Below are 25,017 nucleotides of genomic sequence, written 5' to 3'. Positions count from 1 at the left end.
CCGGAGGATATGCAGAGGAGAGGGGATGTGGCAGACAGATGGAGCAGGGGGATTGGCCGAGCCCCTTTCAGCCAAGCTCTGCTCCTCCGTCCTCCTCCTCCTGCTATGACTCGTCCGTGTCCACCCGTGTGGTGTTGGTTCTGTCACACCTCCCTGAGAGCCTGATGAAGTAGGTCAGATGCTGTCCCAGGGTCTGACCACTGGCTCCAGAGCTGCTGCTGCTGATGCTGTGGTGATTCACTCATTAAACACACACACAGCTCCAACATAACAACAAGACAAAAAAAAAAAAACAAGATGGAGAAAACAACAGAAGCTGAGGGTAGGATGGTGTGCTAAACAAACAGTGACCCGACCTTTTCCTGGCTTAACACGTACAAACATGCAGATTTGTTCACTGCACGTCTGTTGACCCAATAACTCACCCTTATCGCACTTCCTCTTCGCACTTCAGCCACATGCCGGCTAGCAGGGAGTGTGGAGATGCATTAATAATGGCGCCTTATGAGCAAACATGGTTTTTAGAGGAGCATTAATACTTAAATGTCTGTGTAAATATTCACTACACACTAAATGTGCATTAAGAATGATTATTGCAACCTTTCATAGCAACTGGGCTCTGTCCATCTTTAGGAATAGAAATATTTTCATCACAATATTTATGTGGATTTCATGCTTATTTATTGTTGGGGGCCCTGAAGTGCAAATCACAAAAGCAAATTACAAAACAGAACAAGAAATCACAAAATACAACGTAAAATTACAGAAGACAACAGCGAAACACAACGGCAGTTCAAGTCTAACAACCACGGCAAATGAAACAAACACAATGGCATATCAAAAAACTGCAAATCACAACGCATGCTCTGCTCTCCAAAGCATTCGTCAGCATTTCCTTCCTGTTAAAAAGATGGACTGTGCGTCTGTCTAATCAGCGATGAACCTCATCAGTAGCATGTACCCACCTTTCCCATCAGACATTAATACTGTGTGTACAGAATGACTGATATGACAATATTGTTTTTTTCAGCCGTGAACCCCCATAATTCCACAGTAATCCACAGACTGGCGTAGTATTCTTGGTCACCAGTGGAGCCCCCCCCCCCCCCCCCCCAAAAAAAAAATCTTGTCAAAGGTTACCTGCTGCTTCTGCCTCTGTGAGAACCTCTCTGCAAGTCACTATCTGTTCACAGTGATGCCACAGATGATGTCAGCTGAGCTCTGATGCCACGTCTTTGACAGCGTTATCTCCTCCGGCACATCCGGCGCCTTGCATCCGTCGGCTTTTTACGGGGAATTGAACTTGAATTACTAATCTGCAGGTTCTAATGGCGCGAGTGGCATTTACCTGCCTGCGTAGGTAAACTCATGCCTCAGTGATAGCAGGGGAAGAACATCAGTTGACAAACAGAAAGAAATGGTAGATATTGGGAAGTAATGCACAGCGGGTGGGGAAAGAGCTTTGCCTCGGCGTCGACTCTCCAGGCGGGCATGTTAAACTCCTGTCAGTGATGGGCTTTTATTCGTCGTGGCAGCATTACATTTCCATGACTTAACAACCACTGGCAAATTCAGACAGCGGAGTACTGAGGATCGTTGGAATCAGCGAATGAATGCATCCTCCCCGATTGTTTGTGTCCTCACTCGCTCATTATGGCGTTCTTTATTTGCCAGTGTGACTTCTCAACCTCTCAAAGGCACTCTCTCTCTCTCTCTCTTCTTTTTGCCCCCCCCCCTTCCCCCCTTGTTGCTACTCCTCAACTTCTTAGAGTAGCCCTCAATTTTCTTTTCATCTTCTGTTGTCTGCAGCTTGTTCCTCATTTAGTCGCATTAAAACACCACACCCCGCAACGCTCTTTGAAATCCTCTCTCATTTTCCCAGCCTCTGTCATAACACCTTGTCGAAGTGATTGCGGTAAGACTCAGGAATGAGACGCCTTCTTCTTTTTTTCCTGTTCAGACATGACTGGAGCACACCCAGAAACAGTACCTGCAGGACAGAGTTGTGAAACAGTTTCTCATTCTTTAAAGCCCCTTTTGCTTCAGACATGCCTCTCCTTCAATATCTTTGAAGATTTGCTGCCGCTGCTGCTGCTGCTGGTTGTTTTGTGCTATAGCTTACACCCAAATACAAAAACCCTGTGTGTTGTTTTCTGAAGCCACAAATCTGGCACCGACTTGATGTCACTGTCATTTCTGCAGCGAGGTCTGTCTTTTCTCTTTTTTTGCGTGCACCTCATTTGTTTCTCTTTAAGACTCCGGGGGAAATACTTCTCGAATTGCAAAGGAAATAGATTTTGTCACTAAAACATTTGCGGGTTATAAATCATTTCTTCAAAACAGTGCGATTGTTGCAGGACTGCGTTTGAGTGGCTACAGTATTTTATGTTATTCATCACCTGCATGAATCTATCATGCCTCTGGATTCAATTATAGCCTTTCATTGCACATCTGGCAAACTATTAATCTCAATAGTAAATTTTGAATCTCAAGGTTATGCCACTATCTGCGTATTTGCAGGTTGTAGTTAAATGACGCTGCCTTTTGTTGCCCAGAACAATATCAGGGCTGCTGTTGTGCTGCTTTGAGGTCTTTTTTATCTATCTGTTGGCAGGTGTTGCCGGTAGCAATGGCGTTGCTGGTGGAACGCCTCTTCCCTCCCCCGTGCTGTCAAACGCCCCCCCACGTACCAAACCATTCCAAATATGTTTTATTAATAGTGTTTCTGTAATGTGATTAGTTTTCACCGTAGCCTCTGTGATTTCACATTCACCGAGTACATGTGCACGACAAAGCCACCGCGCCAGAGAAATTGAGAAATATATTTTGTAACGTTTGTGTGTGCACAAGGGAGGCGGTGTTGTGGTGTGACCTCGTGAAGGGATAACTGCACAGCAGAAGTGTGGTCCTCTTTGCCAACGCACCTCTTTGAGTCGCGGAATAAAAAGCTGTGTTCCTCCACAGCACAAAAGATGGACGAACTTCCCTCTCTCTGCTTTAGTGTCACCCAATTACACAAGTAGAACCGTCTGAATACTTCCTCACGCCTCCTTCTCTCTATTCCGCCTCTAAAGCAACTCAGTTTTGTGTTTTCTCTTCGGCAACTTCCAAGGCTTCCTCTGAGGTGCACTGACCAAAAGTAGCCCGAAAAATACCTGAGTGTTTACAGCTGCTTTCAAGTCTGTAGTTTGCGCGGCTGTAACATATTTTAAAATCATTAGCAGTGACATCCCCCCTCTTTAAATGCAGGTGTCAAGAGGTGCTGTCACTTGATCCTTTATAGAAATGAGGGTGACGGAGGGCTCTTTTGAAGGTTCAATGCATCTTCTTTTATTGCCACTATTTCGTAGGTGCTGCCTCGTGTTTTTCACCTCTCAAAGCGGTAAATATCGAGTCTTTGCGACCTCAGAAATGCAAGCCAAGAATCTGCCTGGTTAAGATTGAATGAGAGGACTGACGGGAGCGTAGAGGATCCTCGCAGTAAAGACAGTGAAGGGTAGAGGAGCGGATTAAAGGGGAGCGTTTTCCCTTTTCTCCCTCCTCGTTAAATCCTCTGGATTTTCACCCCCTTTGGACTTGGTGGGAGGATGTGTTCTCGAGCAGGGGTGACCTGGCTCTGCTCTCTCATTCATGTGTGTAATGAAGGCCTGTGTCTGAATAATCCCATTAGGTGGTCAGATTAAAACCTGAGCTGATATTTGAGACTGTGCCCGGCACCGCTTTAGAAATTGGAGAGCTTTGCTGTCGGCCCTGAGAGGAAGGGTGCAGAGGAAGAGGAGCGGAAGAGAGTGACTGTGTTTGGGAGCCCCCTCCTTTGGACTGACTGAGCGCCCTTGTAATTAGCACAGAGAGTTGAGTCAATAGCATCTTCACCAGATACTGATCTTCTCCACTGTGCTCCGACGTTTATCATTTCCACTAAAAAAGGAGTGTAATTGAATTGATTCAACATTTCAGGTCAATAATTAGAAAATAATATTTTGCTTATGTGTGAAACTTTTGAAATATTTTAAATTTTAAAGGTTTTTATTTTTCAGATTTTACTGCTTGACAAGACAACACAGGGAATGTAATACCTCAAAGGAACTTAACTTGCTTTTTTCAAGCCTTATTGTTTATAATAGAACTCAAATGTTTTAGGACTGATGCAGAACCATGTTATCTGTGATTTGTGTTGAACACTGTACATACGACACTGGTTTGTCCTGCAAGACGCCGAGCTCCCGTCTCTCCCTCTCACTTCTTATTCACTCCTCTCTTACACCCTTTTTTAGTTGATGTTATAAGTAACTGTACTGTTATTCTTCCTGTGGAGTGTTTTTGCTGTTGAAGTTAAACGCGCCTCTGCTCTGCAGGTTACTACCTGTGCACCCCGAGGCTTTGATCACGTTTCAGATATAAAAGTCTCTCGTGCTTGTGCTTGAAGGAGGTTTTTAGTGAAGATGTGTGTGGAAGCGACATCATTTTCATGGCTTAGTTTTACTGCAAGCAACGACTGCTTTTGAGCATTATTTATCACCTTGTGTGGAGGATTTGTGCTGCCTTAAAATGGTGGAATGAATGTGATGGCTCAGTTAAGCTGGAGATATGAATCGGCCTTGGCAGTTGTGAATTCAAAACAACTTTGCAAGGTAAAATCCCATCCTTCCTCCTCTGGCATCTTAGTTATTGTTTGTCTCTTGCAGGCCATTAGCTTCTGTTGCACTGTTCAAGAATACACCACGTCTTTTCCTCATTTGATAATTTCCTCTATTTTCACCAGTTATTATTTTTTAAATGATACTTTTCTCCTGGAAGCGAATGTGCTATTGTGTTCTGTCTGCTCTGATGCTTCATGTTGATGTATCCGGCTGTGAATGTTTGGCTGCTGATAATCATCTCCGCCAGTGCTCTTTCATCTCATTACCGTGACACTGATGATAAACTTGGGTTTTATGTCATGCAGCACTGTTTCAATGCTTGACTGAAACTCTCCTGTATCTTTCGATATGTGTACTTTTACAAAGAATGCATGGACTAAAGGGCCTCAAGAATTCATTCTTCTACAGTTTGTTTATTAAAATGTAAAAAAAATGCCTTCCTTCCAAACGAGAAGACAATGATGGTCAATGCATGATGACAAACTTCATTCACTTGATTCTCTCGGCTGTTCATTCATTTTTTTCCCATGCATGTGTCTGTTAATGAAGAAGTCTCGCCACGCCATTGGTGAGGGCTTCTCTGGGGTTGGGTGGGTGCTGTCGTGGGGGCCTGGGGTCCTTCCTTTTCCCTTTGCTTTTCCGTCCTTGTCTCCCTTACTTCATCTTTCCTAAAAAAAAAAAAAAAATCTGCACCTGCACAAATGCACCTCCTCCCACCAGAGCACTGACACACTCCCTTCCATCTGTCTTTTCCTACCCAGAATTCCCTATCAACCCGACAACTGAGAACCGTGAGATCACGCCGGAGCAGCACAATGCAGGTGCCGCGATCGGGGGCGCTGTTGGGGGCGTCGCTCTATTGGGGGTGGCGGCCATACTACTCTTCGTATTCCTGCGCCGCCGCCAGCGCACCTTCAAGGGAGACTACAGCACCAAGAAACATGTGTTCGGAAACGGGTACAGCAAGGCCGGTGGCCTGCCCGCTCACCCACCCATCCCCAAGAATCTGCAGTACCCGGATGACTCGGACGACGAGAAGAAACCCGCCCAGATCGGCGGCCCTGGAGGTTTTGAGGCAAGCGAGCGCGATTTTGAAGCTGAAGCAGAGGACCTGAAGAGGCCCTATTTCACTGTGGATGAGGGGGAGAGCCGAGATTATGACGAGCGGACTCTGGCTTTCCAGTATGACCCTGAACCCGAGATAGCCGACGATATGATCTCTCAAACCGACGGCTCAGTCATTTCTAAGAAAGAGTGGTATGTGTAGTGGCATGCAACAACCAAACCAAACAACCCTTTCCCCCACCTGCATTCCACTGCACCCTTCACCTCCATCACAACCCCGCCCTCCCATTCGTCAAACCGCACCCATCACAGTCCTCCTCCTCACTCGGTCAACCCAGTAACCCCCCCCCGTCTCCCCCTCACATCAGACCCCATTCAACTAATATCAACTAGAAAATCAAGCGTCAGTTCAAAGAGCTTGCAACGTCAACTTCTCAGCACGACAACATTGGTATCAGTTCCATCAGGTGAACGGGCAGAGAATAAAAACAAAGGTATGTAAATGGGCTCGTTGTCGCAGACCCACAAGGTCGGGGAGGTCATCGGTTGATTAAAACTGGTGTATTATTCTTTTTGTGTATTTTTCCATGTTATAGATGTATTAAATGTATAAAATGAGACTGCAGGTTGAGGTTTTGCTGAGCACATTTGTGAAAGTCCTACACTGGATGTACGATTTGATTTGGGGTTTTTTTTCTATTACCATTGCCTTTCTGTTGTTTTTATATGTCTTTTGTATGATTTTTAAAGTGACCAGAGAACTGAGAGTTAAATGTCTGACATAATTACAGGTGGAGTTCTAAGTGTTTGTAATTTTGTGGTCGAAACAGTTCAGTGAAAGGAAAAAAAAAAAAAAGATGCCATACAGCACCTGTATCATTTCTTGTGTTCGTCACTGGGGTCAACGTCCATGAAATTATTAACTTTTGTACATTTACAGCATTAAAAAGCAGATATGTTATTGCTGTTTTCCAAAGACATGCTTAGTATCTCTTGACCCTGTTTATATGCTTGATTTGTCTCTTTAACCGAGAGGGAGTCAGTCTACTGAGCCGTATTGACAATGCAGTAACAGATAAATACTGAGTGTTTTCACTTTTCAATCATGTCAAACTAAGCCCCACGTCAGCTAAAATAAGAATAGCAGGAGGAGAGTGAGAAGGGCTGCAATCCTACCATACACAGCTATTGGTAGTTTTCAGTGGTGCATCACGGTCACCTCGGAGGTTTGGTAAGTCTCACAGTGAAACCTTCAATAGTCCTCTGAAATCATGATTGTCACTCGACAGGTTGACCTGTGTACGCCCGCTCAAAATCTCACCACTATAATGAAATATCTGTTGTGTGTGTGTGTGTGTGTGGAGTTGTCATAATTATGTTAGCCCTCTTTTTTATCAAACGGAAAATAAGAAAAGTGTCTGGGGAATTATCCAATAATGACTTTGTCTCTCCTTATAATTGTGTGACTTTGTACATGATGAATTGGCTTAAGCCTCCAACGCTCACACCAATAGCGTTCTCTCTAAGGAGTCGTCCATGGACACAAAAAAGGACACAGAAAAATGTTAATTGATGCTTTTATTTACGTCTGCGGAGGAGAAGTTTTAACATTTAAAGGGAATTCAAAACACGAAGGTGACCATGCTGGAGTATAATCAGTCACCTGCTGCTTTCATTACGTTTTTTGATCCATCTCCTTTCTTTTTCCTCCGTAAAACACATTTCAGAAGCTGTTTGGGAGATTTTAGAGAAATGATTGGTTGTCTTAACCTCAATATTGGCATCTGAATCTGCCAATAGTGAAACAATGACTCTGTCTGGAGGCATTATATATATATACATGTATATATATTAAGTGCCAGTGCCATTGAGGTTCATTTCACAATCAAATCAGCAAACAACAAAAAAGGTTTGTGAAATATTGGATAAAATAGAAGCAAATGGGGTAAATCTTTGGATATGAGCAACATATCTGAACAATATAAATACTGTATTAAGCCTTATTTTATGCATGTTTTTTTGTGTGGGAGTGGAAGTGCATATGTTGCTATTTCTTTTTCTGCATCAATTCAAATGTGTTTGTCCTCATTTGCAGCTCAAAAGACGGCACTTTGTCAGTGTTGTCAGTATTCACAGAGGTATGAGTTAATAGGCACACAGCACCCAGCAACAATACTGCAGTTAACACACAAAAAATCCAATATATATATATATATATATATATATATATATATATATATATATATATATATATGTGTGTGTGTGTATGAATGAATAGCTTGTTAGAGCAGATCTCTGTCAGCTGGAGATGTGAATGTTTTCCAGTCCATGCTTGTCTACCATATATGGTTTTAGATGAGCATGTTAATCACAAGCCTCAAACTTTATTGTATTTTTAACTCAAATCACATTCATTGGGAAACATCGTGTTTTTATCACAGGTTTAGTTCAATTTTTGGTTGGATCCAGTTTCACTTCTACAGATTTTTGTTTGTTTGTTTGTTTGTTTAATGCATCCACAACATTCGGGGAGCGATACATGAGCTTTGCCACAAAAAGCTCCAGAGAAGGGAAACTAATCGACAGTTGCGGGGGTTTCTACTTTCAAAGTGCAAAGCTAATTGCAGTTTTATAGCCTGTAGTTTATTAATCACCTGCAGATGAACTGTTTTGCTGTAACTCTTCACTTCTATGTGCTTTGCATCACAACAGAACACACAAGATAGCCTATATGAAAAGCACGTTTTTTATCTTTTATTCTTGCATTCAGTGCCTATCAAACTTAGTAGACATGAGGTAGTTGCCGCTCTGTTATTATAAGTTATTCATGCTCAGAATAACATGATGAATAAAACTGAAATATGACATGGACTGCAAACCTCTTTAAATCAGACAAATGATATATATATATATTTTCGCTTGCAGTGAATTTCAGTTTATATAGTGGCTGTAAGCTCCAGCATGATAACTAACAACGCGTCTTAAATCAAGTGCTTCAAAAGCTGCCTTCATCACCATGTTAAAGTTTAATGACGGCTGAATGGTCATACAGCACTTTTTTCTTTAGCCCTAAAGAGATCGGACTTTTGCAACATTGCTGATTATGCTAAGCACAATACAATTGAAACTAATCCAGTGAGTAGAGATATAAAGTTACTTGTAAATTTAAATTACTTAAAAAAAAAAAAGATTAAATGTAACTTTGGCCCTACTAACTCTATTTCCCTTTTGTCAAAGCACAAGCTTACGGTTTCTTCATTTCCCTGCACCCATAATGAAACCACTGCCACGCTCGCTCGTCAGACATGTTGGACAGAGAATTTGCGTTAATGTACCGGTAGATGTAAACATTGTCTTCATGTTGTTGGGGTGTTATGAATTTCTATTTTGTAATACTGACTGTAACTTCATTCCATCCTAATCTACTTTTTTGTATTCAGTATGTTCAACATTCCACTGTAAATACTGTACATAAGGTTGAGATAGTCAGGATTTATTTAGGGACAAATGTGCGTAGGGACCCGTTCATGTAAAATACACATATTTTGACCGCGAACACGGAGACTCGATGATGGATAGATGAAGCAGACACATACAGTGCGTAGCTTATTTCCAAAGTCCCACCTGAAACTGCTCCTCCAGTAACGTTTTTAATATGCCACTAGCGGCTTCACTGTCATACCGAGGGGTGATGCATACGGTCTGTTGATTTAATGTTATTGAAAGAAAATGAAAAGAGAGAAATTGTCTGTATGCAGCCATGTGAATGTATATTTCTGAGGGTGTTACAAATATGAAAAAAAAAAATCTCTTGTTCAATTGTGATGACCCAGTGAAGTAACTTGTATTTGTTTTAAGCATTAAATGAGTTCAATAGTCAACGATGTTCTGTCCTAGTTCACTGATTGGATAGATGTGTGTTATCTGATTCAATATGGTCCATGTTTCTTATCGCCGTGTATTGATATTTGATTTCCTATAATAGCTTTGATTGGTTGCGTGTCCCTTCTTAGCTTATTCTCTTCTGAGTGTGGCTTTAAAAGATGTCCTCTGCAAATAAACTTTTACTTCAGTTTAAACACAGTTAGACTTTGTTAGAACAATATTTTAAGTCCAGATGTAGCTCTGCTCCCTGAAAAAATGTCTCCTTTGATCAAAACCTCAAAGCACAGTGTTCAGGCATCCAGCCGTTAGACAGAGCCTCTGTTTGTTCTTTTTTGCATCACAGCATCCGATATTCAGTTTTAAGAATTAAAAGGCTACACGGGCGTTTACAGTCCTAGAGAGGGACAATTGTCTTTGGATCGATTGTTTTTTGTGCCTGAACATGAGACAAAACTTCTTCTGAATAAACACAATTATCACAAATATTATCTGGAAATGTCTTATTCTCCAAACACAAGTGTGTTTTACAGGTAATGAAGATGCATCATTTGCATCCACCGCTGAGAATTGGTTAACGTTAAAAGCTCAAACGGTGCTGCTGTACGAGGCGAACAGAAGTTAGACGAAGCGACGCTTACGACAAATGAGGAGCGTCTCTGATGGTTATTACAGTTGCTTTTTTGGGGATTTTTCTTTTAATTTGAGAGGGAAAAACTGTCATGAAGATGTTGATATTGAGTTCAGTGCTTAATGAAGCTGCAGTGATAAGCGAGGCCCAGTGTAGAACCAGACAGATCTGTCTCAGACTGTGCGACTCAAGTGCAGACATCTGCACCGTGCACATTCAGAACAGCCCAGAGTTTGCAGCTGTTGCCATCCATTTGCTAAAAGAGCCCTCTGTAGCCCAAGGGGCTTTGATAGCACATAGGCTTTTAACATGCATGGCCAACTAGTTTTTTTTTCTCTCTCCTCCTAACAGAGTCGCTAGAGGAATTCTTCAACATTTCCATCAAAGACCTCTTAGGTTAAAATATGGCTGGATTTTTTGTTTAAAAATATGTTCCTCATGGGCCCTAAATTCAAAAGTGAGGTTGTTAAAGCGCCTCATATGGTCTGTGATCTGATTTCATTCAATGCAGCATAAAATCAGAGCATCCATATCACAGCTATGTGGAGCTAGAGACTAATCTCTACGGAGATAAAAAAAAAAAATCATCTGAACTGTGCTTGTCATTTTTTTTCACAATTATAATTCTCATTTTTTATGGTGCTAATGAGTCTAATAAGACAAGTATGTAAAGATGTATTAGAAGTTCAACAAGTCCTCTGTACTTCAGTGCAGCCTCTTGGGTTGATTAGTTTTCTCTTTGCTTTTCTTCGGGAATCACATCATCGTATCACTTTCAGTTTGTTTATTCAGAGATAGTCTGATGTTATTGGGCACGATTGCTCACTGAGCTCAGTATTGGACTTTTAAATTTAGCTCGCGTCTGAACAAGCTCTTTTCCACTGTTGATTGTTTGGCTGTCGATGCTGGAAATTGGGAAAATGTATCAATTGGAAGAACTTCAGGAAGCGCTCAGACAGCCGATACCACGAGTCGTTAAACTACAGTGATTATGTGATTAATGAACACGCTGCATATGCAAGAGTACTGTGCTGGATGCAGGAGGAGAGTTTAAATCATTGATCAGTAAATGACTTTTAGTTGCACTATAGTAATGAGGTCTGTGACTGTGTCATTTATTAAATGTTCTCTCATTAAATACTGTTGTTATCAAAAGTCCCAGTAAGCTGACCTTACAGTAAAAACTGTGCCCTGCTGTTTGCTCCCCATGTATTCAGTGTTTCTATATGTTGGTTCCCAATAACCTTTATATAAAAATCTGTTTTTCTGCCCTTGTGTTCTACCTGTTTTCAGTGTGTGCAGGTGTAGGTCACATGGGTGAGTACATAATAAAAAGATTTCCATAATAACAACGAGGTTTAATAGAGCAGACGTTACCATCAAGGTAACACAAAAATAATGTGGTCATGCCACAGCCTATAGGCATGTGGAAGAAGGTTAATCAGCCACACCATCAAAAAAAGATTCAAGGTGTTTTCAAAAGTTAATGCACTGAATATCAGTTAAACCTGAATATATTTGTAATATAACAAGACTAAGGTGCCAAGTTTCATGTCAATTAGGTCAATCATTTTTAAATAAAGTAGAGGCTCCATTCCAAAAACCATACTGGCTTCTCTCAGTCAGCACAATGTGAGCTCATTAAAACCATCTTGCATCCATCTTTAAAACATGTTGTTTTTCTTCTAAGAATCAGGAGCGTTGATGGTTTTGTATGCAGCTCTGTCAGATGTGTATATTGTTTGAATGGACATCTATCTATCCATCCATCCAAAACATATGTGATCAATGGCAAAAACACATTATGGAAAATAAAAAGAATACATGCGTACATTATGCAATATGACATTCTGCTGAAGTTTATAAAGAAGCATGGGAAGACTTTCTTTAAGTGTATTTCTCAATACTATTGGATGAAATAGAGTTATCTTTATATTTGATTCCAACAAACACAACTGTAGACACATGAATTTATTTCTGAAGTGGGTTTTCTTTGGGAATTTTACTTTATTAACCACAAACCTAATATTAAAGTTATAACCTTCACAGTATTTTTACTGTTAGATATTCAACCACTGTGATCACACTTTGTTCCTCAGGTTTTATGCATTATGACATATGTTACTGGTTATTTCTCACTTTAAAAAGACCTATTGTCACTTATTCCACACTGCCTATTTGTTCTGAATCTTGATTTGAGTCCAAACAAAACTAAAGCATGATAATTATCAGGAAAGAGGCTGCGTACTTCAGCCGTTGATAATTTCCCTACTCACTTGTGGTATTTTCATTGGTTGTTTGGTCAGAGACGTCCTGAGACGACTCGCCGTGGTGTTTGCTCTGTCTCCTCTGCTCTTGTCTCTCGGGCAACAAATTGCGCGATTAAAGAAGATACATTTCTCACAGTGTGCCATCCAAAACACAGGGCACATCATTTGGAGACGAATTCCTGCCCGTGACCAAACCAGTGAAATGAGCTAAGAAAAAGGCACATTTCACATTTCAGGCTGAGCTCAAGCCGTTTTTTTTTTCCCATCCCTGCTTTGGCTCCTAATGCTGCAGCCGACTGAGCGTTCACACTGACAGTAACACCACTGAATATGAATAGATCAGAATTGTTATGAGACCTGGCCCAGTGTCCGTATCTTTTTTAGGACTGATAGCTTGTTTATCGCCTTTATATAAAAAACTACAGTTTACAGCTATATGCACCAGACACACCGAGGCTCATAAAAATCAATGAACTCAGCTGGTCAATCGCTCTGTTTCCTTATGTGAACCATTGTGCTTGCTAACCCCTCTACTACCTGGTGCCTCTTTTGATTCTCATGAGGTCGCCTGCTCCGTCTTGTCAGGAGACAGCGAGGCGTTTGCGCAGGAGAGAATGATTCGTGTGGAAGTTAATGCCGTCCAGGCTCATTGTCCGAACTGACAGACTTGTTCAGGAGCAAGCGCATCATCCTCGGCCTCCTCTTGCTAAACCAAAGATGCTGTTGGAGTGACTTAACGAACCTGAACTAAATGACTGGGGGGAAAAAAACATACATTTATTATTTAGTTTTTTCTGAACAATATCATTCATTGACCTTATCGCCACATAGTCTGCAAAGGTTCTAGCCAAATAGTATTAACACATGTTCACATGTTCGTGTTTTAAATATTTGAAATACTCACCACATTTGTTTGCTTTTAAGCAAGATAACGGATTTCAACACTTGAATTATGGTGCAGCTCAATGATTTTTTATCATTTTACTACATTGTGTGTTCCTTTTGAGTCCAAGGGGATAATTCATAGATTAAGATTAGGTGATTTGTGATTAAGTGACTGATATCTATGAGTTTTGTGCTATTGCTGTGCTGATTGATTGCATTTAAGGAGACTGTTCTGCCCTGGGTGAAGGTGTATGTGCTCCAATGAGTTCCACTCTAGTTTGCAATCAGAATAAAAGCAATTCTTATGAATAGTTGAGAAGCAGAGAACAATAAATCCATTAGACTGAGCTCATGCTCATCCTCCTTTCTTTGCTATCGGTCCAGAAAATCAGTCACAAACCAAAAATCTAAACACTAACAAGGCTCCGTTGATCATCTACAAATTAAAAGCAGATTGTTTAAGAAAAAGGTAACGACCTTAAAGCTTGATCTTTGTTCTCAGATCAAATCTTATGTCGTACTGTATATCGACTCTCGCTGACACACTAAACAGTTTGAATTATCTCTTTCTCGTTCTCTCTCAGCTTTGAATCATGTCACAATCACACGGTGGAGCAGCAACACGTTTTTCAACTTGTTTTCTATTGTGCGGAATATTTTCTGACATCACTTTCGCCTTTGTCTGATGAAAAAACATTTAGTGGATAACTTGATCGACTGGGCGTGCAGCTTACACCCCACTGATCGACACAACGCGTCAATTCTATTTCCAGTAAACGTGAAATCCTAATGAATTGGAAATTATTTGGATTAACCTAGGATCAATCTGGTGAAATTATTATTGCCTATTATTTTGTAAATGAGACGGCTCATAAACAAACTGCTCGCATCCCATGAATAAATTTGTTGGCATCTTGAGGGATGCCTGCAGTAGCTACTGGAGACACACAAACACAAACACATGCACACACACACACACACACACACACACACACACACACACACACACAAACACACACACACAGACCAGCCCTGCTTTCACGCCCTCCCATTTTCAGAGCCAGTCATGGTATGAACAGCTCTCCTATCCAGCTGCGCATTAGCGTTCTCCAATTAAACTCAGCCTTCCCAGAGCAGAACGAAAGGCCTAAACCCTCTGGTGAGAAAAGTGCTGACAACCCTCATCTACAAAGTCCTGCTGGGAATACTCTGTCCCTGTGACCATTTACCCAGCGTCACTGAAGCTCTCTCTCTGTGTGTGTGTGTGTGTGTGTGTGTGTGTGTGTGAGAGGGCAGAGTGGGAGTCAGTGTGCATCCTGTTCATCGTTTGTTTATCATTGCTTTCTCTGCACTATGCCTGATTGACCTCCTCAGCCTCACAACTACACACTCACGGTTTTCATGTGCGCGGCCGCACAAGTTGGATTTCAGTGAGAAAAACATGTGAAGTAATTTTCTGAATCTTCTTCTTCGTATAAGTGCAGAAAACGCTGCGTGGGTGATCCGCTTGTTGCCATTTTCTTTCATGAAGCGCTCAGTACAGGAACCATCTTCTTCCACAGCCTAAACATTTTAACTCTCTCTGAAAATGAATTCCTTAAGGAACTCGTGGATGATGAAACCGACTGTGACAGATGCTCTCGCTGAAAACCTCAATTACACAGACTGGGCGTGGCTGCATGAAATGAGAGACAGATTTCAAGGACACCTTCCACCTTCTAAATTTAGTGTATGCTAATATTGAAACAGTTCATATAGGCACAATAATATGTCCCAGTTATAACACAGTGTGGCTACCTCATTTTTAATTTCTAGCATATTTTTTGGAAAATTATTTTTCTCCAAATGTTATTAAATGGAAACATCAAATTTAAATCTAGCTCTTTGCATGAGCAGACTTCCTGGATCATGATTCAATGTGCGTATTCAATTTGTTGAGTAAAGATATTTCTGTGACTACATGTATTTACTGATTTTATTTTAATTCATTAACAATAAGTAAAGGGAAACTTATCACCCGCTTTATTATTAGTTTAAGAGAGGCACATTTAGCTATTAGGTTCTAAGGTGATGCCAGGGACATGAAATAAATGAATAAAATAAAATTTTAAATATTAAATATCATATCAACAACGCTTCATCACCAGAATGCTTTATAATTTACAAATCTTATACATTAACTATACAACCGATACAGGAGGACCAATTAAGTCTGTATTGACATGCTCTGTATCCATGAAGAGAAACATGTCCTCGGGCAAACTCCAGATCTCAGCCAGTGTCCTTGGTGATCACAATGCATGAGCCCCCTGCTCTTCGTGGGGGAGAGAATTCAGCGCATGATGAGTCAAATCTCACTCAGCATCAATATGTCAGTTGAAATTAAAATTTCCCCAGCCCCCAGACGCTGCGCTCACCGCGGACTGAACCTTCACCTGTTAAGAATTGCTGAGCCCTGCATTGACTGTGAGGAGAGCACTGCCGTCCACACTCAGAATGATTCATCAACCCAGTTACCATGAGTTCCAGTCGCTGACAAATGGGACAAATGGGGTAAATTAAGAATCCAGTGTCTCCCACCCCCACACTCTCTTCTCTGACTATTGACTCTCTCAGCTTTATCAGTGTACATTAGCGTCAGTGCCAGTCTACATTTGGAGCAACTGTGCCGGAGGAGGCAGCCCATCAGCACATACAGGCATGTCTGTCGTCATGTGCGGCCAATGACCCTTTGTCAAAAACGATCCTCGTCAGCAGAGCTACCAGGCCGAGGCTGCTGCGTTTGGTTGTAACTGTCCTCGACTCAAATCAAATAATGCTACATAGGATACAAAATAACGCTAAAATCAAGATACAAAACTGTGCAAAGCAGGATTTGTATGTCTAACTAACTGTGCCTTGTTTAGGTGCCTGAGCTCTGTTGTGAAATAGTTGCCCTATTTAAAATATGAATATAAGTAACATTGTATTTAACATGCTAGTGGACAACACGCTCTCTACATGGCTGTATGGCAGCACGTAACCTAACCTAGCCTACATTTAGCAAGTAGCTACTTCAAACTCAAGTCCACAGGACAACATTTATCCTAAAGCTGAATGGTTGAAAAGTGTGGCTGTGCAGCAAATGACCAAATGATGAAGCAGAGATCTGAAAGGTTCTAGCACCATTAAGGCATCAGAGCCCGTTTAAAAATGTTGCACTGGTATCCAAAAATATCTAAATGATAGGCAACTCTACTCATCTAGTAGTAATGAAAGATAGAAACATTTGTGTAACATTTGAAATGACATATTATTCAATTATACATTTTAAAATTGAAAATCTAAATCCTGGATCTGCCTATTAAGTCCACACAAGAATTTACCCCTCTACCAAAATTGGTTTAGTAGTTTTTTTGTGTGTAATCCTGCTGAGAAATACACAATAAAACAAATAAACCAAGAAACAGATACCGATGAAACCAACCTTCTAGGCAGAGGAAATGACAGAAGAGGATTAATCAAAACTACAGTTTGTAAATGGAAGAATATTATGACGACAGTGTAGATGGTATGCTGGCAACATTTCCCAGTGCAGGCAAAAAAAAACAAAAGTTGGAATGTGCCAATTAAAGTTTAAATGTGATTAGTTTTAGAAAAAAGAGCAGCAGGTTTTTTCCATCCGTATAGGAAATGAGAAAGGCGGCCAGAGATGTGGAGGTAGTGGAGAAAATGAAGCGGTGGGATCTGATTAGACACCAGAAGGGACACACACAGGTAGCTGCGGTGGCGGTGGCTGACTTAACCACTCAATTATCTCTGGGCACCAGGGGTCATCAGAGAATATTTAATTGAGTCAAAGTTCCACGTCTTACACAGGCTCATGTGTCAGGGAATCTGTCGCTGAGAACTCTGAGGCTCTGACCCCACCCTGTTCTGCGAAAGTTCCGATTTACTGCGAGCAAAAAACGAATCTGTTACGTACAAATACACTTCCAGAGCCAGGCATTGATCAGAGTACACTGCAATTTGTAACTCCATCCTTCAAAAGCTGATGCATGCAAAAAAAACGCAAACAAACCAACTGATCCTCACAAATGCTCTGCCTGTTTGGACCAATTCCCCTGAAGTCTTGTGGCTGGTTGCCATGACGAGTCACAACCAATTATTTGCCCCAGGAGGATTGGCTTCCTGCAGCAGCAGGTTTCAATACACAAACCCGAGGTCAGTCACTGAGCTCACGTCAGCAGAACCGATATTGCTTTGTTCTGCAAATGTGTCAGTGGTGTCTGAATCTCCATTTGAGTAAGAAAAGGCCTCAGGACTGGATCCATTTCTAATGCTTGAGCATTGAGACGACTGAAGGAAAGATGGATTTCTGCATTAAACATAAAAATAATAAACCAAGTGATCGGATAACATAATGCTATAGCTGTGCCATGGTGTGCTCACTCTTATAATATAGCTCACACGTCCAAAACCTCCAAACCAAATCCTGATTGTGAAACAACTACTGTGGTTAAGGTCGGGTTCAGTTGAGGCAAAAATAATTACAGGGTTTAAGTCAGTGGAGAATTTAAGGTTTGAAAAATATCATTGTCTGGGCACAGAGAAACCAATGCTGACTATTTGTACAGTAGACTTTGTTGAGCTCCTGCTGGAATCATACTGGCATTGTTAAAATCCACACACCTTTGCTGTATGGTCCCGACCTTTGGATTTTTCATTAATTTTAAGCTAAAGGCTGAGAGGTTCCTCCGACCATAATATAGCCCAGTGGACCAAAATTGGTTCTGCCTGAAAGAGGATGTCTCGGGCCTGGATCAAAATGAACCGTGTTTTGGTTCATTTGCAGTTTGAGTTTGTTTTGTTTTAGATGGTTCAGATTTCAGACCACAACGTTGAGACAGCATTGTAGCCTTTGCCTCCAACAATATACTGTTTGAATGATGAGAACCTTCATTTTGCTCATAATCTCATAATATCACAGGGGAAATACAATCCACAGACATAGGAAGCTCGCTCGTCTACAAACCAATCAATGTCAAGAATCTGTAGACACAGCCCATGTAGATAATGACAGCAGGATGTTCGTCAAAATCTTTGTTGCTGTGAAACCAAAACTAATTAGATTAAATGTTTGCAACGTAGCAAACACATGGTTCACCATGTGTTCCACATACGATCAACGTTGTTCACACTCTTTTTCTTCATGAACAATGTGTGACTCTAGCATGTACGTTATCTTGTAATGGAGTTGAAACCCGATGACAAACTCTGTGGGAATGTTGGAGTTTGAAAAATTATAAAACTTTTAACTTTTAACTTTTAACGGACTCAATCTTTAACACCAAAAAAAAAATATTTTAAAAGACAACTTTTTCTGTGGCTGTGAGGAACAAAATGTGACCAAATGATCCACGTACAGCGATATCACAGGAGGGGGGAATTTAACTTCTGCTACCGGGTTTTGATTTATACGTTTTTAATCTCACCTGCGGTGTCTTCCAGATTTCATTATCCATATTTAAGGAGTTTGTTATTGTACCAGGAACCACTTTGATTTATGGAAGCAGTTACCTCAGAAAATATGAATAAATATCATACTGTACTTAAAAATATTGATGTTTTCTGGTTGATGTGCCATGAGATCTTAAAATATTTTATCCGAGCTTTAATTTGCTAATCAAAGTTTGAAATGTGTGAGCATAATTTAATATCTGACTGATGACATGTTTATTTATGTCTCTCCCTGAAGAGGATGGAGGCGAAGCAGCTGATTATCACTCTTTATTTTTTCAAAAAAGCTTTGTCATGTTGCTCTGCAGAGTTGTTGGCAGAGGCTGTGAGCTTCAGTGGAATTTCTGACTACTTTTACTACTTGTTGATCTTTATTTATTACTTGGACTGTGCATATCACAGTGTTTGCTTTGCATTAACCGCCCTCTGCGTACTTCATCATCAAATCACTTTTATTGCAGCTGCACTCTGCCATGACATGAGCTCTTTTACACAATCAGGACATGAATTTGTTGCTGTAAAGTCGATTCCTTTAAATCTGCGCACTTGGTTTCCACATAGTTCATTATTTACATCGCTGACATGACAGATAATACTCTTGGGTAATTGCAAAAACACGTATAACAACTTCTTGGTGGAATAAGGCTGGAAAGATTTTATGCTTTCACTTGCAAATGCGTCTCGGGGCTCTGACAGGTAACTCTCAAAGCAGGACACAGCAGGTGATGACTCACTCTACATGTGCAGGTATCAACGAGGACTTCCTTTCATGAGGCACCTCGTCAAAGGGAAATGTGATCCACTAATGTTGATTTAAGAGGTTTCCTTTCTGCTAATGAAAAGCCTTGTGGGGTAAAAGCTTCCTGTTTAAAGAGGAGGTATTCAGCTATGGAAAGAGGATGCCTGGCTGAGGGCTTCATGCATAACTTGGAATAATGTGTCTCTCTTGACAAAACAAACTACACAAGAAAACCAAGCTCTACTCTCGACACCATCTCTTGCTTCACGCTACTGCCAACTGTGCCAGATGCATTTTATTTGTCCTGTCCTTTATTTTTTTGTTGCAAAAATAAATATGATAGACAAGACTATACGCAGCTCATATCCTCACTGTAAGTATGAAATATATCTAGCCTTCAGATATCTTCAAAGTAGTTTTCATGCACACACTGTTTTCTACTATTTCAATAACAAGAGTTGAGGGATGTTTTCTTTTCAGGGGCCCCGGGGCCTCGAACTACTATGTTCATGACACTGAAAAAAACATAGTATTCTGTCCCAAAAACACGTCTTTTAACTGCAGTGTATGAGAAGTATGTTGAAACATAACTTGTGTTACCTTGACTTTTCTTTTCTATGACAGAATCACATGAATGAATAATGACCAAGGTTACTGTCCTCTGCTGTCATCAGAGGACATCACTCTGAACATGGTGTTTTATCCATCCACCATTACACACAGCCGTTGTTGAGCTATGCACAATATGAATAATTACTGTGTTCGGATTAAACAGAAGACGGGAGTGAAACTGCAGTTTGGTTAAAATGATTGTTCCCTCAATAAAGGTTTACTGATCTACCATTGAGTCTTCAAATGTATGTATTATGATATTTTTATATCATTACAGCAGGAGGGTTTTAAGGGCCTTTAGGGGCCCCAAGGAAAAGGGCTTACATTGAACCGAACCAACACACACCCCCACTACAGAATTCCAATGATTATTATAAATGATTATTTTTGTTCGTTCTGAGCTCACACAAAATAATAAAGTAATAAGTATTAAAGTTTAAGTTTAACCCCATCACCACCAAGGCATTTAGACGTTATAGTCTTCTACCAAATTTCTAACTACACGATACGTTTTTGGCAGAAATCTCGTGGCATGGGGCCGCGTTAGTAGAACATTGTTGTTGTCTCCTGTAGCTGATTATATAATTTAAGCAGGTTCACACAAAATCTTAAATGGAGCGGACCCTGACAGCTAGTTCAGGGCTGTTTGTCTTTGGGGTCATTATTAAAAAAATCTGAAATTATTGGTTGTGAAATGCAGTAGTGACCCTTATCAGAGACAGTAAACAGCCTACACAGAAAGCTGTTGAAATTAAATAGAATATCAAATTAACTTGTCCGGCAGTTACACCCCTCCACCTGAAAGGGGGCGATGCAGCACCCTCTTTAAATATTCTCCTTGGAAACTAAATCAAATAAATAGTTTGATATTTTGGGAAATTTGCTAATTTTCTTTGTAGAGAAGATTCATGCTACATTCATGCTAAATGATTGTACAGTAAATATGGAACTACTGCCAACAGCTGCTTAGCTTAACCTAGCTTAGCATGAAAACTGAAAACTGGGGCAACTCGCTCTGTCGTAAGCTAACCCAAACCTACCAATAGACTTCCGTTAAAGCTCTGATTAACACAATATATCTCATTTTGTTTTATCAGCAGAAAGACGATATTATTAATTCGATAACATGCATACAGTTTTAATATTTCAAAATCTTCAACCATTGCTTGAGACCAATTATTTATCCCACCACATATGTTCAAAGTGTGTGATCTCACTTTCGTACAAGATGAACTGGAGATAATGTAGTGAAACAGGCCAGATCAAACATTGGGAGAAATACAGCTTAATAAACTTCACTTCTCCCCGCAGGCTACAAACACACAGTATACGTCGAAACATCAGCTGTACTGACTGTTCCCAGATACTGATACATACAAACTATACCCTCCAGTGCAGCAGTAAACAGGGTGTAGTGGTATGTTAAGAAATGGAGGTCTGTTTCATTTAGAGTGGTCAAATGGAGTTTCAGCACTTGGGAGCGATGTTATATTATAGTACACGAGGAAAAGTGTGTTTTTTAGTGTTGGTTGAATTGCTTAACCTGATGAAATGCTGTTGTAAAGGAATTGGTATTTTATAGTCTTATCTTTATAGTCCAGGGCCTATTTCAAATACAGCGCTGTTGTCATGTAGTGTACAAGCTTATTTGCGTGTGTTGTGTGAGTGTGTGGGCTTCGAGGTTTGGACGAATGAGAGGTTCTTAAAATTATTTCTGAGAGATATATGGAAATTCTTTGTGTTCTGACATGTGATGTCATGTGTGATGATTGGCAGGAGTCAAACCTGCTCTTAAACCTGAGTACTTTATTACTTAAAACGCTTTTAACCGGCTCAAAGGTCAAACAATTCAACCAATTAGCTTCACTTTCGGGGCCGCTCGCTCTTGAGCAACCCAGAGGCAAATTAACCAAACTAAAGTGTTGTCAATTATCAGCATTACCAGGATGAACAGCTTGGCAGCGACTCTGTAGGGGCTAAAGAATTACTTTTTGGTAATGTTCTGCACAAAGTAAACTAATTACATTTAAAGAATTCATCAAGCCAATTTCCAGACCTCTTCTTCAACACAAAGCAGCTCAAAGAGTCCACACCACTTGTTTTTCCAACAGGGGCTTGGCTTGTGAAATATATTTACTGAAGCCAGGCTGACACACTTTAATTTAAATAATGAAAAAGAAAAGAAAATCATGCTTCTTTATTCAGTTTCTGAGAATCATGACGACAAACTACCATAACAGCTCGTAAATAAACCTGCAGAGCTCACGGAGAAAAGGTCCGTGAGGCTGATGAAGACAAAAACCCTCTTTAACAAACTATTCAAACATCAGCTTCAGGAAGTGGCTCTTATGTCCAAGTTTTAATCAGGATTTATCAAAAAAATCAGATCACCAGAAAATTAGACATTTATATATATGTCTATCTCTCTCTCTCTCTCTCTCTCTCTCTCTCTCTCTCTCTATATATATATATATATATATATATATATATATATATATATATATATATATATGTAGGCCATGTTCAAGGCCATGTTTTACACTGAGAACTCAGGATTCTATTGCATGCACACAGGAGAATTTGTTCCCAGGTTTTGAATTATTTGTGTGGATGAATTAAACATGTATATAAACAGAGAGCCAGCACAACAGTACTGACTGTCTCCCCAAAGCACCACACTGTCAAAACAGTCGCCCTTAAATCTGGAGTGCACCCATATTCTGACCTTTATCGTAAAGGCTTTGAATATAAGTGAAAAGGAGAATTACTGCAGAGGCCATGATTGGTCCTAGACACAAAAACACATTATGTATTGTGATTAAATTAATTGAACAGACCCACCTTTCTCCCTCAAGCCCGGCTGTCAAACCAGTTGCCCCTAAATTTAGGGTGCATTTGTATTCTAACATTTTTGGTAAAGACTTTGAAATGGCCTAGAGCGAGCTGACATGACGGGTTAGTGACTTTATTCTGATGTTCTCACTTTCCCAAGTGTTGCAGCGTGAAAGTGTTAGAGAACAACACCAGCGGCGTCACCGCTTTTTCATTTAGTCCTTGTTTTCATATTGTTAGAATTTCCGTGACTCTGGAAGGTATTTGGCAAAACGGAAATATTTATTTTGGGATAGTGTTGAAATAATGTTGAGATGCTGTGATATCGCTGGATGATGCATGCACCACCTTATTCATTGTATCACAGATTCACTGTTGAGTTTTTCAGCAAGGTTCTTTAGCTGCCCAGAAAAGAAAATAATCCATCATCCAAATGACATATTGTTTTGGATGACAGGTACCAAACCAGACGTCCCTGATGGTCCATGTTTTTGTTGTATACTTTGTGTTAACACCTCATTTTGATAACCATACAGTCACATCCATCCTCCACTAACTTCACCATGTCCGGCACGGTTTGATAAATGGTATCATCTGTGGTGTGTTTGGGTACAATTAAGATTTCATGTAACCTCTCTAAGTCTTTGAAAATGCGAAGAACGACAGAATAAAGTCAGCAACCCTGGACGACACCTTGCTCTGGGAAAGGCTGGTCTGTTGTGCTGCTTCTCAGTATAAATACACTCATCTCATGTGCATGAATGAATCAAAACATGGGAAGGAATTGTGTCTTTTGTGCACGCAACAGCATTTGCAGCCCTCATTGTAGTAAAACCTAGCCTCAATGTAGTTTTCCTATGACCACTGCAACAATTTCAAACAGGCAGATGTATTAAATATTAAAAAAAAAGACTATAAGATAAATAAAATGGTTTCCACTTCCTCCCACTATTCATAAATGAAGCCAAAATATCCCAGTGAGGGATTGAGCCGACCAATTTCCAGATTTCACCCCGTTTTGATAACATCAAACTTATCAAAAATATGAATGTGTGATCAGCATGCATTTGAATCGCGGTTCAGCCATGGTGTCTGTGGAGTTTTCATGTTCCCCCTGTGTGTGTGTGGATTTCTCTGGGTTCTCCATCTTTGTCCTACAGTCCGAAGATCCGAGATTCTAAAATGGCCGTAGGTGAGTGAATGTGAGTGTGAATGGTTGGTGTCTTGGCAGACATCCTGGCGACCTGTCCAGGGTCTAGCCTGCCTGTCGGCCAATGTGGGTGGTTGAATAACATGGAGGAGGCAGAGTCTTTACTGCAGCTGTATACTCAGGGTGATGGGATGTTTTGGCTTGCTGACAAGTCCTCCATCTTTATTTACACTCTACGGTCTAAATACTGTGAAACTATAATAACTTTAGTAAAAGGCATGTTATAAAGGAAGAAAAACAATAAGCTTAAATGTATTAAATATGTTCTGATTGCATTTGTTTGCTGCCGACGCCAAACACATAATGATCTTACAGGAAACAACAAGAGAATTTGTGGACTGGAATTAATCAACAACAGATACAAAAGCTAAACTAATAAGAACTAAATGTGGTGAAATTGTCTTCACAGTCTCAGCAAAATGGAACCTAATGAGTTTCTCATGGTGTAAAGACCATTTGCTACAGTGTCACTGTATTAGATTGCATAATTTTGTACATTTGGTTTTGTTATTTTCTCTCCGCTCTGTAATCATAAGCTATTATTTATCTCCAGGACACGACTTGTGCCGTTTGCACGACAGCAGCTCTCAGAGTGTTTTTGGGCAACTTCATCATAGAGGGGCTTGATATGATTTTGTGTAGCTCATAATTAAGTGCCTGTTCATCTGTCAGGTGATATCTTTTATTTTTTTCGCGGAGGCCGTGCCGCTGTGCATGTTGCAGCTTTCTTCTCCTGTCATCTATTTTCAGGG

At 40.5% G+C, this 25,017-nt stretch overlaps 1 protein-coding gene across 10 annotated transcripts in view; it reads left to right on the top strand.

The window, feature by feature from the left end:
• The window catches only part of nectin1b (nectin cell adhesion molecule 1b), a 146,519-nt gene that overhangs the window by 65,329 nt on the left and 56,173 nt on the right, over positions 1 to 25,017 (top strand). Inside the window, exon 6 of one of the 10 annotated variants that reach the window (XM_020088488.2) lies at positions 5,402 to 9,586. The exons of the other annotated variants lie outside the window; for them this stretch is intronic. Coding sequence (XP_019944047.2) covers positions 5,402 to 5,907 — 506 coding nt within the window. The 3' untranslated portion in view covers positions 5,908 to 9,586. Of the gene's footprint in view, positions 1 to 5,401; positions 9,587 to 25,017 lie in introns of those variants that run through there. 10 annotated transcript variants of the gene reach the window in all.

This window comes from Paralichthys olivaceus, chromosome 11 (genome assembly GCF_024713975.1).
Source record: "Paralichthys olivaceus isolate ysfri-2021 chromosome 11, ASM2471397v2, whole genome shotgun sequence".
Taxonomy (NCBI): Eukaryota; Metazoa; Chordata; class Actinopteri; order Pleuronectiformes; family Paralichthyidae; genus Paralichthys; species Paralichthys olivaceus.
The sequence above is the reverse complement of the archived record's forward strand: the minus strand, read 5'-3'. Positions and strand labels throughout refer to the sequence as shown.